At 42.0% G+C, this 14,146-nt stretch overlaps 1 protein-coding gene across 1 annotated transcript; it reads left to right on the top strand.

Moving 5' to 3' along the window:
- Positions 1 to 11,949: 11,949 nt before the first annotated feature.
- LOC120438238 lies at positions 11,950 to 13,537 on the top strand. Its single transcript, XM_039608680.1, has 2 exons — positions 11,950 to 13,298; positions 13,485 to 13,537. The coding sequence occupies exon 1, from the start codon at positions 11,972 to 11,974 to the stop codon at positions 12,887 to 12,889; it is 918 nt and encodes a 305-aa protein (XP_039464614.1). The 5' UTR covers positions 11,950 to 11,971; the 3' UTR covers positions 12,890 to 13,298; positions 13,485 to 13,537.
- Positions 13,538 to 14,146: the final 609 nt, after the last annotated feature.

Raw genomic sequence — 14,146 nt, 5'->3', positions numbered from 1 at the left:
TTATGAAAGGTGGAAAGTTGTTGCAAAACAAGGCAAAAAGGCACTTGAAGAACCTGTTAGTGCAAAACTTAAAGAGCTTATTGACCGAGTTGAACATACCTCGGCAGAAGTGAAACAAGTTTATGATGAACTGCGCAATCATGAGACTGCTGATGCAGACACTCGCCGCAGAGTGGACACCTGTGATGCGGTTTCTCAGAAGATGATAAGGCTAGCTCAAGAAAAATTAGCAGCAGAAGAAGACGAAGAACTTTCTGAGAGATTAGTTCACTGGAGTGATATAGGATCAGCATTCAATTCTGCAACCTCTCAAAGATCCAAGAGTTCAAATAGCAGGCAATCAAGATGCTCAAGTAAGTTGTTTGTAAAGAGGCAAGAAGCAGCTGCAGAGCTTGTGGCTACTGAAGCAACTCTGAAGATTATGGAGGAAATGGAAAGTGAAAGAAAGGCACTTGAAATCCTTGAAGCAGAGAATGCTGAGAAACAGAAGGCCTTAGAGCAAAAGCGAAGAGAGCTTGAAAGGCTAGAAACAGTAAAGAAAATGAATGCTGCTAAAGCACGTTTGAAAGTGTACAATGAAGAAGGAAACTCAGATGAAGAAATATCAGATCTTCTGCACGAAAGGAGTAAACAGAGAAATGCCACATCTAAACCGATGAATCAGTTTGCACATTCGCAACTTAATGCAAATGCAGAGCCGTTTGATATGCCACAAGCTACCTCAAGGTCACAACCAAGAGAAAGCAAACATGAAGATAGTACCACAACATTGGCCCAAGCTCTAGCTGAGTCCATTCACATAAGTCGCCTACCAGTACCAGAGCCTACAGTCTTCAACGGAGATCCTCTCAAGTACAAGGATTGGAAATTGTTGTTTCAAATGCTGATAGACAGAAAGAACATCCCAGTGAATGAAAAGATTTACTATCTTCGCAAGTATGTTGGAGGACCGGCGAGAAAGGCTGTTGAGAGTTATTTTCTGTTGGGAACAGAGCGTGCTTATTACTCAGCATGGAACACTTTGGAGGAAAGATACGGAAGTTCATTTGTAATCGCCAAGGCTTTCAGAGATAAGTTGACATCATGGCCAAGGATTGGTAACAAGGATAGCATTGAACTTCGAGAATTTTCAGATTTTCTCAGAGGATGTGAAGCGGCCCTGCTTCAGGTTAAAGGTCTTGAAGTTTTGAATGACTGCAATGAGAATCAGAGAATGCTAAGCAAACTACCTGATTGGTTGTCAGCAAGATGGAATCGAAAGGTCATTGAAATTGAAGAGCAAGATGGTTCTTTCCCAACATTTAGCCACTTTGTTGACTTCATTGCGAGAGAGGCCAAGATTGTGTGCAATCCAGTAACATCGCTTCATGCACTCAAAGCAGGTGACTCAGAGAAAATGAAATCTTCCAAGACAAGAAGTGTTGGAGCAAAGGTGCTAGTGAGTGCTGCAGAAGAGACGTCCAACACAAAAAGATGTGTGTTTTGTGAAAACTCAAATCATAGCATTCACACATGTAGGAAGTTTATGGACAAGGTCTTGAGTGAAAGAGTCAAGTTTGTGCAAACCAAGGGACTGTGCTTTGGATGTCTAGGCTTTGGACACCAATCAAAGAAATGTGAAAAGAGAAAGATGTGTGACACATGTAAAGGGAAACACCTGACATGTTTGCATGAAGAACGAGACAAATTCTCAAGGAAAAGGAAAGAAAAGGAAAGTGACAAGGAACCACAAAAGAAAGAGATGGAAGACAATAAAGAGAGTAGAGAAACCAAACCCAAGGAAGCACCAAGTGAAGCAATATCAAACCGTGTGATTCAAAGTGACAGAAGTAATCTCACGTCTACCATCATTCCAGTTTGGTTATCCACAACAAGCAATCCTGAACATGAGATTCTTCTCTATGCTCTTCTTGACAGCCAAAGTGACACGACATTCGTCTTGAAGGAAAAGGCAGATGCTCTGGATGCAGAGAAGAAATGTGTGCAGTTAAAGCTCTCGACAATGTCTTCTAAGGATACTTTAGTACCAAGTCAAAGGTTGTCTGGATTACAGGTCAGAGGTTTCTATTCTTCAAGGAGAATTCCTCTTCCTGTGACATACACAAGAGAGTTTATTCCTGCGAATTTGAGTCATATTCCCACACCAAGGACAGCAAGAGCGTGGCCACACTTAGAGCACTTGGCTGAAGAAATTGCTCCACTGATTGAATGTGAAGTAGGTCTGCTCATTGGTTACAATTGCTCACAAGTGTTGGTACCCAGAGAAGTTGTGGCAGGAAAAGATGAACCTTTTGCCCAAAGAACAGACCTTGGCTGGACAATAGTTGGAGGAACTAATCCATGTGTTGACTATGGGGATGCCATAGGATGTAGCCACAAAATCATTGTCAAGGAAGTGACACCCAATCAGTCAGCTGAGCAGTTGGTCAAAGAAGTGCAATACATCTGTCGCACACAAGTCAAAGAGATGGTCACATCCGCAGATGTAATTAAAGTGCTCGAGTCAGACTTCATTGAAAGAAAGGTGGAAGACTCACACTTCTCACAAGAAGATTTAAGGTTCATCTCCATAATGGAAGAAGGAGTGAAGATGAAAGCAGATGGACACTGAGTTACCTTTGCCATTTAAAGAAGACAGACCAAGTCTGGCAAACAACCGGAGCTGTGCAGAACACAGGCTCAAATATTTGAAGAGAAGATTTGAGAAGGACAACCAATACCACAAAGACTACACAGAGTTCATGAGAGAGACTATAGAGCGTGGTGATGCAGAAAGAGTTCCCTCTGTAGACCTGGACAAAAGCCCTGCCTGGTATATTCCACACCATGGAGTGTATCATCCACAAAAGCCTGGCAAAATAAGAGTGGTGTTTGATTGTTCAGCGAAGTACGAAGGAGCGTCCTTGAAAGACTACTTGCTTACAGGGCCAGAGTTAACCAACTCTCTGGTGGGGGTCCTGTGTCGATTTCGGAAAGGTCCAGTTGCAGTGATGTGCGACATTGAGCGCATGTTTCATCAATTCAGAGTCAGAGAAGAAGATCAAGATTACTTTCGCTTCTTGTGGTGGGACAATGGAGACTTCAACTCTACTCCATCTGTCTATCGCATGCGCGTACACCTGTTTGGAGCTGCTTCTTCCCCTGCCTGTGCAAACTTTGGTCTCAAGTATATTGCTGCACAAGGTCAAGGCAAGTTCAGTGAAGCTACCATAAGGTTCATTGAGCGAAACTTTTATGTGGACGATGGTCTTATCAGTTTCTACTCAGAAGAAGAGGCAATTCGTTTGGTGAAGGAAGCCAAGGAACTTTGCAGCACAGGAGGCTTGCGACTTCACAAGTTTGTTTCAAACAGTAAGCAAGTGCTTAATTCGCTGCCGGAAGAAGATTGTGCAGAAACAGTAAGAAAAGACTTGTCACTGGGCGAGCAACAAATTGAAAGAGCCCTAGGTGTCAAATGGTGCATCGACTCGGATCATTTCCAGTTTCGAGTAGTTGTGAACGAGCAGCCACTTTCCAGAAGAGGAGTGTTGTCCACAGTAGCCTCTATTTACGATCCATTTGGCTTTGTGGCACCTTTTGTTCTACTTGGGAAGCAGATACTACAGCAGATGTGTCGTGAGAAAGCAGATTGGGACGAACCACTCACAAGCAAATTGAAGTCACGGTGGGAGTCCTGGTTGTTGGATCTAAAAAATCTAGCAGATGTCAAAATTGACAGATGTTACGTGCCAAGAGATTTTCAAACAGTTCAGAAGTACGAGCTTCACCATTTCTCAGACGCAAGTGTTTCAGGGTATGGTGCTTGTACGTATCTGAGAGCTGTCAGTGAAGCAGGACAAGTCCACTGCTCTCTTGTCTTTGCCAAGTCCAGAGTAGCACCCACGAAGGTTACTACGGTGCCAAGATTGGAGCTGTCTGCAGCAGTTGTAGCAGTGCGGATTAGTGACATGCTCAAAGCAGAGTTGGAGCTAGAAGATGCTCAGGAATTCTTCTGGACAGATTCTCAAGTTGTCTTGGGATATATCAACAACGATGCAAGACGTTTCCATGTTTTCGTTGCAAATCGCATTCAGCGTATTAAGGAAAGCACTCAACCGATGCAATGGAAGTTTGTGGCATCAGATCTCAATCCAGCTGACCATGCATCGCGCGGACTGAAGGCCAAAGACCTCATTACCTCCAACTGGTTTAGTGGTCCAATTTTTCTTTGGCAAGAGAAACTTCCCCACGGAGAAGTCAAGGTGGGAAAACCTGATGCAGAGGATCCAGAAGTACGCAAAGCTGGTGTACTCCATACAACTACGGAAACAGATTCTTTGGCTGAACGTTTTCTGAAATTCTCCAGTTGGTCAAAGCTATGGCAAGACTTCTCAGATTTGTGAAAGAGTTTAAGGGCTTGGAAAGGAGGAGCAATAAGGCCACTAACCTTGAAGAAAGGAAAGAAGCAGAGCTAAAAATCATATCCATTGTACAAAGATCAGTCTTCTGCAAGGAAATCTGTCAATGGAAAATTGTATTGTACTTAGTAGTCAGCATAATCTTTTAATAATATAAGTTTTCATATGGTAGAATACTGCATGTAATCATTTGTGTTTAGAAGTATATAGTGTTCTGGCATTCACACCCACATCCTGGGAGCATGGGAGAGGACATACCTTGTTTTATTATTTTATGACCAAGGATGTTGCTCCTACTTTTATGAATTTATGACCCTCTTTGTTCTACAGGAGGGGCACACACACACACACACACACACACACACACACACACACACACACACACACACACACATAAACATCCACATTCCAATGTAAAGAACAAACACCCACTGATGTATAAAATAAAGACCAGGGCAGTGGCAGGGCGCGAGTCTCAGAGCCCGCACTTCTGTGCGAGTTCTGTGGCTGCCCTTGCTTGCAAGTAACTAACTGCAGTGTGTGTTTCTCCTCTCTGATTCTCAACTGAAGAAGTGTTTTAGAATAAATCTTTTAACATTATTTGGTCCTTCGAGCCGGATCAGAAACATCAGAACTGTTGTCTGTGACTCTGTTCCATGATCTGGCACACTGTTTCCTGACGCCGTGGAGCCAGCACCGAAGACTGTGCACAGCCCTCTTAGACGAGGAGGACCCGGGACGTTTGAGTCCGGGCCGGTCTGTTCCACGGCGGTGGGATTCAGTCTGACGATCCGAACCACCAGTGAGACGTCTGAGGGTGAGAAACACTATTTTGGTATATAAAACGGCCGCAAAGGTTTAAATACTTCGTGACAAATTAGGTTTAAGTTCGCTGAAAGGAACTGTGTTTAGACTGGTTTTAGAGGTAGCCGTGAAATACTTCGTGACAAATTAGCGCGCAAATGTCTATGTGTGTAAAATTGTTGTTGTGTTTGTGTGAATGACTGCGGAGCAGGCGCGGTCTGTGACACGGTTGTTGTTGTTATCATGGGTTCCGAAGCAACCAAGAGTGCGTCAGAGGTTGCGATGGCTCCTTAGCTGCGCGGGTTCACGCGAGCACGGTCGCGCGGTTAATCGCAGGCTTATAAATAGAAGAGATTCAAATGTTTGACGGTTTCAGGAATACAGCAGCCTCGAAGAGCGTGTGGAGAAGGCCAGCCCACATCAGCAGCGTTTAAGCTATGTTCCGGTGAACGGCTTCCCCCACCCCTTGCTGACACAAAATGTTTAGATGATTCTTTAGATTGCCCTGATCAACAACAGCCTGTGCTCCTGACCATTAATTTAACCAGTTGTTGCAGATGAAAAAGAGTGTGAATGTGCCTGACGTCACAGTGTGCGCTGTGTAGAAGTAACTTTTAAAGCCTCCAATTGTGAGAACGGTGATTCTGCAGGTCACTATGCAAAAAAAAAAAAAAAAAGAGAGAGAGAGTAAAAAAGAGACAAAATTTACATTGAAGATGAAAAAAAAAAATCATAGGGAAAAGGTTTGTGTTTATCCGCCAAGAACAACTACAATCTTATTTTCTGCTTTTAAGAAAGAAAAGTTCAAAAGACAAAAAGAGAGGTGTGTGTGTTGGTTAAGCAGTGATGATAATAATGAAAATGTCTTAGTTTTGTCACTTTCAGATGAAAAGCAGACCTGGATCGATTTTCCACATGCAGCAGTCGGAATAAAGTTATAGTTTAAGATCACTGGAAACATTCAGGCCAGTTTCTGGCTAACTTATTTACAGCACCATGTGTGCCTCATCCTCACAAGCGAGCTCTCACTCCTCCCTGAAGACAAGGAATGCAGTTCCAAAGAGCAATAACATGGCAGATAAAGAGACAGCAGCAAAGAGTCCCAGCAAGCAGCAGCAGTGTGGACAAACAGCAGTGGAGAAGAAGAGCAAACCATCATCCTGACTGATTGGATGAATGACACTGTGTTTCCAACAAGCTGCAAATTCACTGTGCTTGTGAAAAGAACGTCTGAGGAGAACTGAGGAGACTTTTGGAGTTTGACATTTGCCACCTTTGGAGAAAATGGCAAAAAGAGACAGTGGGACACAGGACAAAGCTAAAGAAGAACTGCCGGCTGTTGGACTGTTGAAGTGGGAGAGGACAACAGAGTGAGAGCAGGTGAGAACACAGAGAGCGCTGCTGTTTAATGTGGGAAATCAAAATTTGGGTTAGCAAATCTGGGAGAAAGAAAACTGACTGCTTAAGTGGAAAATTGTGAAGGAATCTGAACCACTGCAAAAAGAAACATATACAAAATCACACACACAAGCAGAACATGCATTAACCCTACTAACACAAACACAAGAGAGCTCATGAAGATTAGGCAGCATCTTGAGCATGTGAGTCTGTTTATCATCTTGTCCAAGTCACCTCGTGTGATGCAAAGATCAGTGGACTCATAGCACATTAGTTGAAAATAATGATCAAATAATAGCAGAGAAGTGTGTAGGAAAGGCAGCTTTAAGAACATGCCCTGCTGGAGATATAGCTCCACAGACATTGATTAAACCTGCCTAATAACAGAAACACACATGCAATGAAGATCAGCTTGTTATCTCTCATCAGTGTTAAAATAGTGTAAATTTAACAGACGCTTGTTATCAAATGCTGAATTTATCCAATGCTGATAATTAACTAACTATGTTGCAGGACAACAGTTTAATTTTTGTGGGGAAAAAAAGATTCTGGTTTGACCAACCAGTGATCAGAAAATAAAATTAGTTGTTAATATAGTAAATTGGGAGATGCTTTCTGCCTGATTGATGCAGCACAAGTAATTTACTGTATGAGGGAAAATTCTATTTTTGTGATAATATTTTGAACATGCATTTCTGTTGTCCTGTCAACTTAGTGGGTTAATAGCTGATATGCAAATTAGTTGATGGTTCTTAGATTAATGAAAGGTGATTGAATTCTAGCACGAGTGAATGGGATGTGTTGGAGGTTGTTAGAGTGGAGACTCTAAAACACTGAGTTTCCTGTTGTGATGTGTGAGTGAATCCTGCACCCAGATACACAACTCTGAATACATAAGAACAAACTTCTTTTGTGAAATGCATGACAACACGTCACATGTTTTATGATAAAGGGAAAAAAGGAAAACTAAATAAAATTTGTGGCCTAAATGAGCAAAAGTACAGATTAATTCATAGCTAATAACACATTAGGCTTATGTTGTGTGTTGTGCGACTGATGGTTGGTTTGAAGTTTATCTAGCTGATGATTTTTCTTTTGTTGTGAAGTTGAGTCTGCCAATTAGTATGATGGTATGATAAACCATGCTAATGGTATGATTTACCCTCCTGAGATGAGGAGCGTGTGTCATAACTTCACGAGGCCTTTTTATTTTGATACTTTCACAGTGCACTGGGAGTTTTGTTTGACGGTTTTGTTTGTTATTTTATTTTAATTTATTTTATTTTTGTTTTGAACAAGTCCACTGACTTGTGTTTGGGAATTCTTTTTCTTTAAGCAGATCTGCACGATTAGAACAAAAGCGCTATACGACACGTTGTCGAGAAAATTGTTGTAAGTGAGCTTCTCCATTAAAATGGGATCAGGAGAAAGTCACTTATTTGGGACAATTAGAAAATAGGTCCCTGCCCAAAAAAGGATTAACCGAGGTAATCCGATCAAAAATTCTTCTTTTTTCTTTTTGAAATGACGTCATTTTGCTGTGAGTGGATGCTAAAGGCGACGATAGGTTCCACTAACAGCAAAGAAAGAATGAATGAATGAGTGAACGAAAATGAGTAAGAGAAATAAAACTGACTGATTGACAACAGCTGATGAAAGCTGACAAGATTTTACTGATGTAACACGACTGTGCGAAGTTAACCCCCACCTGACAAAGGTGCAGATGAATTTCTGTGTGTTTCTTTTTACAGGAGCAGGAAGATGATAGCACCATCCTAGGTTGCATATCGATTTAACCTTTTAAATGCCACTTTCTGTGTCTGTGCATCTACCAGGGGTGTTATTCACTACCTTGTGTTGCTCACAGAGGTAACTGTGAGAAAGTGTGTATACACCTGCGCAGCGCTAACTTTTCTACAGCATCACAGTCTTCATGTGATTTGATCATGTGATTTATACCAGGACAGCTGGTTGATGTTTTCTACTACAGGATTTCTGGGTTTATGTGTGAAGAAAACTGTGCTTACAGGTTATGAGTTGGTGATGCTGTTACACTGTGTTGTTGGGGAAATGTGAAGGTTACTTTGACGATGTGAATAACATGTGAAACATTCCCTGTGTTGAAACTAGTGTCACTTCTTTCCACAGCTATGGATGGCTAACTTTATGGTCTTTTTATAGCACCTCTGGACCCTGTCAATTTGTGCCTGACCTCCAGGATTGTCCATGTGTGTTGCTAATGTTGTTTTTCTAAGAGTGCATGTAGAGGATTCAGCAGAGACGGACAAGTAACATGAGAAAGCAAATAAGAGATGAATAGTTTTATATGGGGCTCATTAGCTGGCCACTACTGAGCTCCTAGTGATAGCTGAGTGGATTACATTAATGTTAACTGAGTACATGGGATGATCCATGTCTGAGGCAAATTATGCCAATAATTGTAGTTTACTGATTTGAGAAAACCTGCACATGATACTTGTCCTGTTGATGCTTTATTGCTCTTATAATACAATTGTTTATAAGTGTGGAGTTTGATTTCACTTCCAGATCTTGATTTCCAGGCCATGATGGTGTGTATGCAGGCTCCGGACAGAGCCAGTTTTTAAGCAAACTTACTGTGCAAAACACACTAACATCCTTTATTGTAGGGTTATGGAGCTGCTCCAGAGGAGATGCCCTGATGTTGCCTGGGACGTGATCTGGCTAACCTTTTTCTTTAAGACAGAAATCTAGGTTTGATGAGTTGACTCATGGGAGTGTCCATGCGTCAAGAGGAGGGGTCCAGAATTACATGAATTACATGAAACTATGTTTTCTATGTTTTCTAAACTATGTTTTTTATGATTTTTGTGTGATTAACAGTTCATTTACGGGTATTAAACCTATGCAAGTGGTGCATCTGTGTTCAGATGAGGCTTTAATGGCCTATAAGTGAAGTTCACTGAACTAAGGAGTGTGGTTTGATGATGCTTTACATGCTTTAGGAGTTTTTCCTCCTAGCAAGGAAATATAGGTGCAGCAGTCAGAGTATTGCTGAAAGGAATCTCCTGAGAAATCTTCTGAGGCCCAGTGAGATGCAACCCATTCCAGGCATAGCTGACAGTCCAGGCAGTGGTTGAGGTCAAAGGTCGAGCTGTTTGGGGCCCATTGGGACATCAGATTCCACAGCCACAGCAAGGACCACGAAGCTGCGCTGGAATGAGAGCTGTGCCAAGGGGGCTTTCCAGAGGCCAACAGAGGAGATTGTGGACGACAGACGGGCACCTGAAGGATAAGGGGAGCGTGCCAAGCTCCAATCGACAGCGCAGGCGGATTTCGAGGATGGCATCATGATTCTGCAAAAAAGAGCAGGAACCAGAAGCGATGGTGGTGATGACAGCAGTTTCCTGTGAACATCACCTAATGCTGTGTCACTATACTGTGCATACGATGGCACACTGAAGACTGCTGGGATCATAACAGCAGTAAGATAACTGGATCCAGCACCCTTTCCATAGAGGATTTTTTTCCTGCAGAGAGAATGGACAATGGAGGAGTCATAAATATCCCCCACAGGACAGAGGCCTGAAGTGAGGTGATGGGGGTTGGCAGAGGCCATAAAACTTGAGTGCTGACGAGGTCTGCAGCTTTCAAGATAGCTGAGACCCATGTTGACAAAACAACAAACTCAACTGGTATGTTTGAATGTCTATTCTACATACATTTGGACTCTGATCCTATGGACAGTGATGGGAACAACTGGAAGAGACATCTATGAGGCACTGCAGAACTTAACTGCTCTGCAGAAAATGTGTGGAGGACCACACATCAGAAGGATGACTCTGAAGTTACAACGAGAAACAATTTTGCTGATAAAGCTGCAAAAGCAGCAGCCATAGCAACCACAGTCTTATTAACAACTCATGAAACTCACACCATTCCACTGTCTGTACTGCAGGATGAACAGAAAGCAGCACCGTCAAAAGAACAAACGCAATGGCTAAAACACGGAGCAGTATTAGACACTGATGACATAATAAAAATAGCAGGAATTCCCATTCTTCCCAAATCATTACACAAAACAGCCACTCTAGTGAGCCATGGTTTCAGCCATGCCTCAACAGGTGGGAAGATGATCTCTATAATAAATCAACAATTTACAATTTTATACTTTAAATTTTTTAAGCAACAGAATATGTGAGAACATCTATGACCTGCCGAAAACACAATACTTAAGGTTGAAGCCAGGTGCTAAAAGACTACTCATCGGAGTGGGAATATTTTTACTTTTATTTTGTGTCTTTGTAACATGTATACTGCCATGTCTAAAACTCATGATTAACCGCATAATATTTTCCACTGTTGCTGCATACATAGCCGTGAAAAGTGATGATAATGACTCCGACCTGTTGGAACGTGAAGATTTGTGTGATTAATGACGATGTGACAGAAAATGTACAACAAGATGTTACATACTGATATCTCACTTAAAAGTTATACTGACAACAGGAGGGAATGTCAATGGAAAATTGTATTGTACTTAGTAGTCAGCATAATCTTTTAATAATATAAGTTTTCATATGGTAGAATACTGCATGTAATCATTTGTGTTTAGAAGTATATAGTGTTCTGGCATTCACACCCACATCCTGGGAGCATGGGAGAGGACATACCTTGTTTTATTATTTTATGACCAAGGATGTTGCTCCTACTTTTATGAATTTATGACCCTCTTTGTTCTACAGGAGGGCGCACACACACACACACACACACACACACACACACACACACACACACAAACATCCACATTCCAATGTAAAGAACAAACACCCACTGATGTATAAAATAAAGACCAGGGCAGTGGCAGGGCCCACTTCTGTGCGAGTTCTGTGGCTGCCCTTGCTTGCAAGTAACTAACTGCAGTGTGTGTTTCTCCTCTCTGATTCTCAACTGAAGAAGTGTTTTAGAATAAATCTTTTGACAAAATCAAAGCACTTCAAACGCGAAAGGATCTACCCAAGGACAGAACAAATAGACTCTATCGACTCGATCCCTTCCTGGATGAGAAGGGTGTTCTTAGAGTGGGAGGTAGATTAGAGCATTCTACTTTGGAGCCACACGTCAAGCACCCAGTCATCTTACCAAAGACTTGCCATATCGCAAAGTTACTGATTGATCACTATCATCAGCGGGTGAAACATCAAGGACGGGGCATGACGATAAATGAGCTGAGATCGAATGGAATATGGATACTAGGATGCAGTCAAGCAGTATCATCCTTTATACACAACTATATTAAGTGCAGGAAATTCAGACGTCGAGCAGAAGAGCAAAAGATGGCAAACCTACCAAGTGAGAGAATGGAGACAACTCCTCCCTTCACATATTGTGGGATGGATTGTTTCGGCCCGTTCTACATTAAAGAAGGAAGAAAGGAGCTGAAGCGTTACGGGCTTCTGTTTACCTGTCTATGCTCTCGTGCGGTGCACATAGAGCTACTCGATGATATGTCAACCGACGCTTTTCTAAACTCACTACGTTCTTTCATCGCTTTGCGTGGGAATGTACATCAGTTGCAGTCAGATCAAGGCACCAATTTTGTTGGAGCCAGACGTGAGTTTTTGGAAGCAGTAAAGGAAATGGATCAGGAAAGTCTGAAACAGCTAGGCTGCGAGTTTGTGATGAATCCTCCCTCTGCCAGTCATATGGGTGGAGCCTGGGAAAGGCAAATTCGTACGATCCGAAGTGTATTGACAACCATTCTGGATCAGTCATCCAGATCATTGGACAGTTCATCTCTAAGAACCTATCTTTATGAAGTGATGGCGATAGTCAACAGCAGACCTATCACCCCACATCTACGCAACGATCCTACTGGACCTCAGCCACTTACACCTAATCTTCTGTCGACCATGAAGTCGTCAGTAATACCGCCACCACCAGGAGACTTTGTAAAGGAAGATTTGTATCTTCGCAAAAGGTGGCGTAGAGTCCAGTACTTGGCCAATGAATTTTGGCACAGATGGAAGAAAGAGTATTTACTGAGCCTACAACAAAGACAAAAGTGGCACAAAACAAACAGAAATGCAAAGGTCAATGACATAGTGCTCGTACAAGATGACCAAGCATCAAGAAACGACTGGAAGTTTGCCAAAGTTGTTGCCATACACCCGAGTGAAGATGGATGTATACGCAAAGTACAACTGTTAATGAGTGACTCATTGTTAGATGACCATGGAAAGAGACTGAGTAAACCAGTTCTACTTGACAGACCTATACACAAGACTGTGACACTATTAGAAGCAGATTAGTTTACATTTCATAAGTTCATGGGTGAAAATCACAAGTGATTTGGTGGGAGTGTAGCTGCCGTCAAAGGCAACTCTCGCATTTAAGTTCATTTTATTGGATTTAATGTTGAAACAATTAGTAGTTGAAATATTAAGAAATAATAAATAAATAGTAATTCATGTTTGTTGATTAGATTTATATGGTTAAATGTGTATTTGTGCTAACTGTGCAATTAGATAGGAACCTTTTCTATAGTTCCGTTTGTTGTTGCTAAGAGGGTATTTTTTGGCTGTCACACTCAGCAAGCTAATTAAGAGACGAGCCACGAGGTTTGCATGTCTACAGTAAGATAAATAAAAGAGTGCCTTTTTTGGACTACCCCACGACGTTAGGATTAAAGTTTTATTCCCTTTGAGTGAGGCCAATGAGGTAAATGTTTTCTTTTGTTTATTATCGTTGTATGTAAATACGCTAGTATTGCGTGATATTTCACTGCAATTACCGCCGTGTGAAGTGTAATGTGTATTTTATTGATCGTTTTGTTGGAATGTTTCGTTTTATATAATGCTTAAGGGCTTTATTAAGAATATTCATTTAAGTTTGTATTTCTTTTAGTTCTGACGGCATTGTATCGGCTGTGGTTGGACATCATTACATGTTAAGGCATGTCGAGGAATCCTCCTGTCCGAAATAAATGTCAGTTTAAATGCAAAGAACAAGTTGAGCTTTATTAAGACTCGAAGGGAGTAACACTATATACTAAAAAAAAGAAAACTGAGATCTGCAATAAAACACACCCACATACACACCACGGAGCACCGATTAGAAATACTTTTACTCTGCGAACCAGCCCACAGCTGGTGCTGGTTCCGATTGTCCGTAGCCCACTCAGTCTCGTGCAGCTCTCCACAACTGGGAGAAAAGGGAGAGGCAGTACCAGTTTTGTATGACCAGCCCAATATGCAGCTGAGGATCGCCCCAACCAGCTGCGAAAGCTAGAGTGAAACGATAGTCCAAAAGGGGCTTAGCGGGACACCCAAAGCCCCCAGGGGCGAGGCGAGGCAAGCAGCAGGAACAAACTGGACAGCCAACAGATTGGAACACAATATAAAACAAGGCAAGACAAAACAGCAGCAGAGCAGGCGCCTCGACTCTTTACTTAAAAATCAGGCAGTTGGTCCCTGAGAGGGTGCAGCAGCAATCAAACCCTACAAACAATCAAGGGCAAAGCTGACCTTAGTCAGCTTTAATTTACAAATACTAGCAGCTATAATATA

The sequence above is a fragment of the Oreochromis aureus genome, linkage group 3 (genome assembly GCF_013358895.1).
Source record: "Oreochromis aureus strain Israel breed Guangdong linkage group 3, ZZ_aureus, whole genome shotgun sequence".
NCBI lineage: Eukaryota > Metazoa > Chordata > Actinopteri > Cichliformes > Cichlidae > Oreochromis > Oreochromis aureus.
The sequence above is the reverse complement of the archived record's forward strand: the minus strand, read 5'-3'. Positions and strand labels throughout refer to the sequence as shown.

Bases quoted from the DNA above. Each gene is read 5' to 3' on its own strand.
- LOC120438238 (XM_039608680.1), top strand. From the start codon at position 11,972: ATGGATTGTTTCGGCCCGTTCTACATTAAAGAAGGAAGAAAGGAGCTG.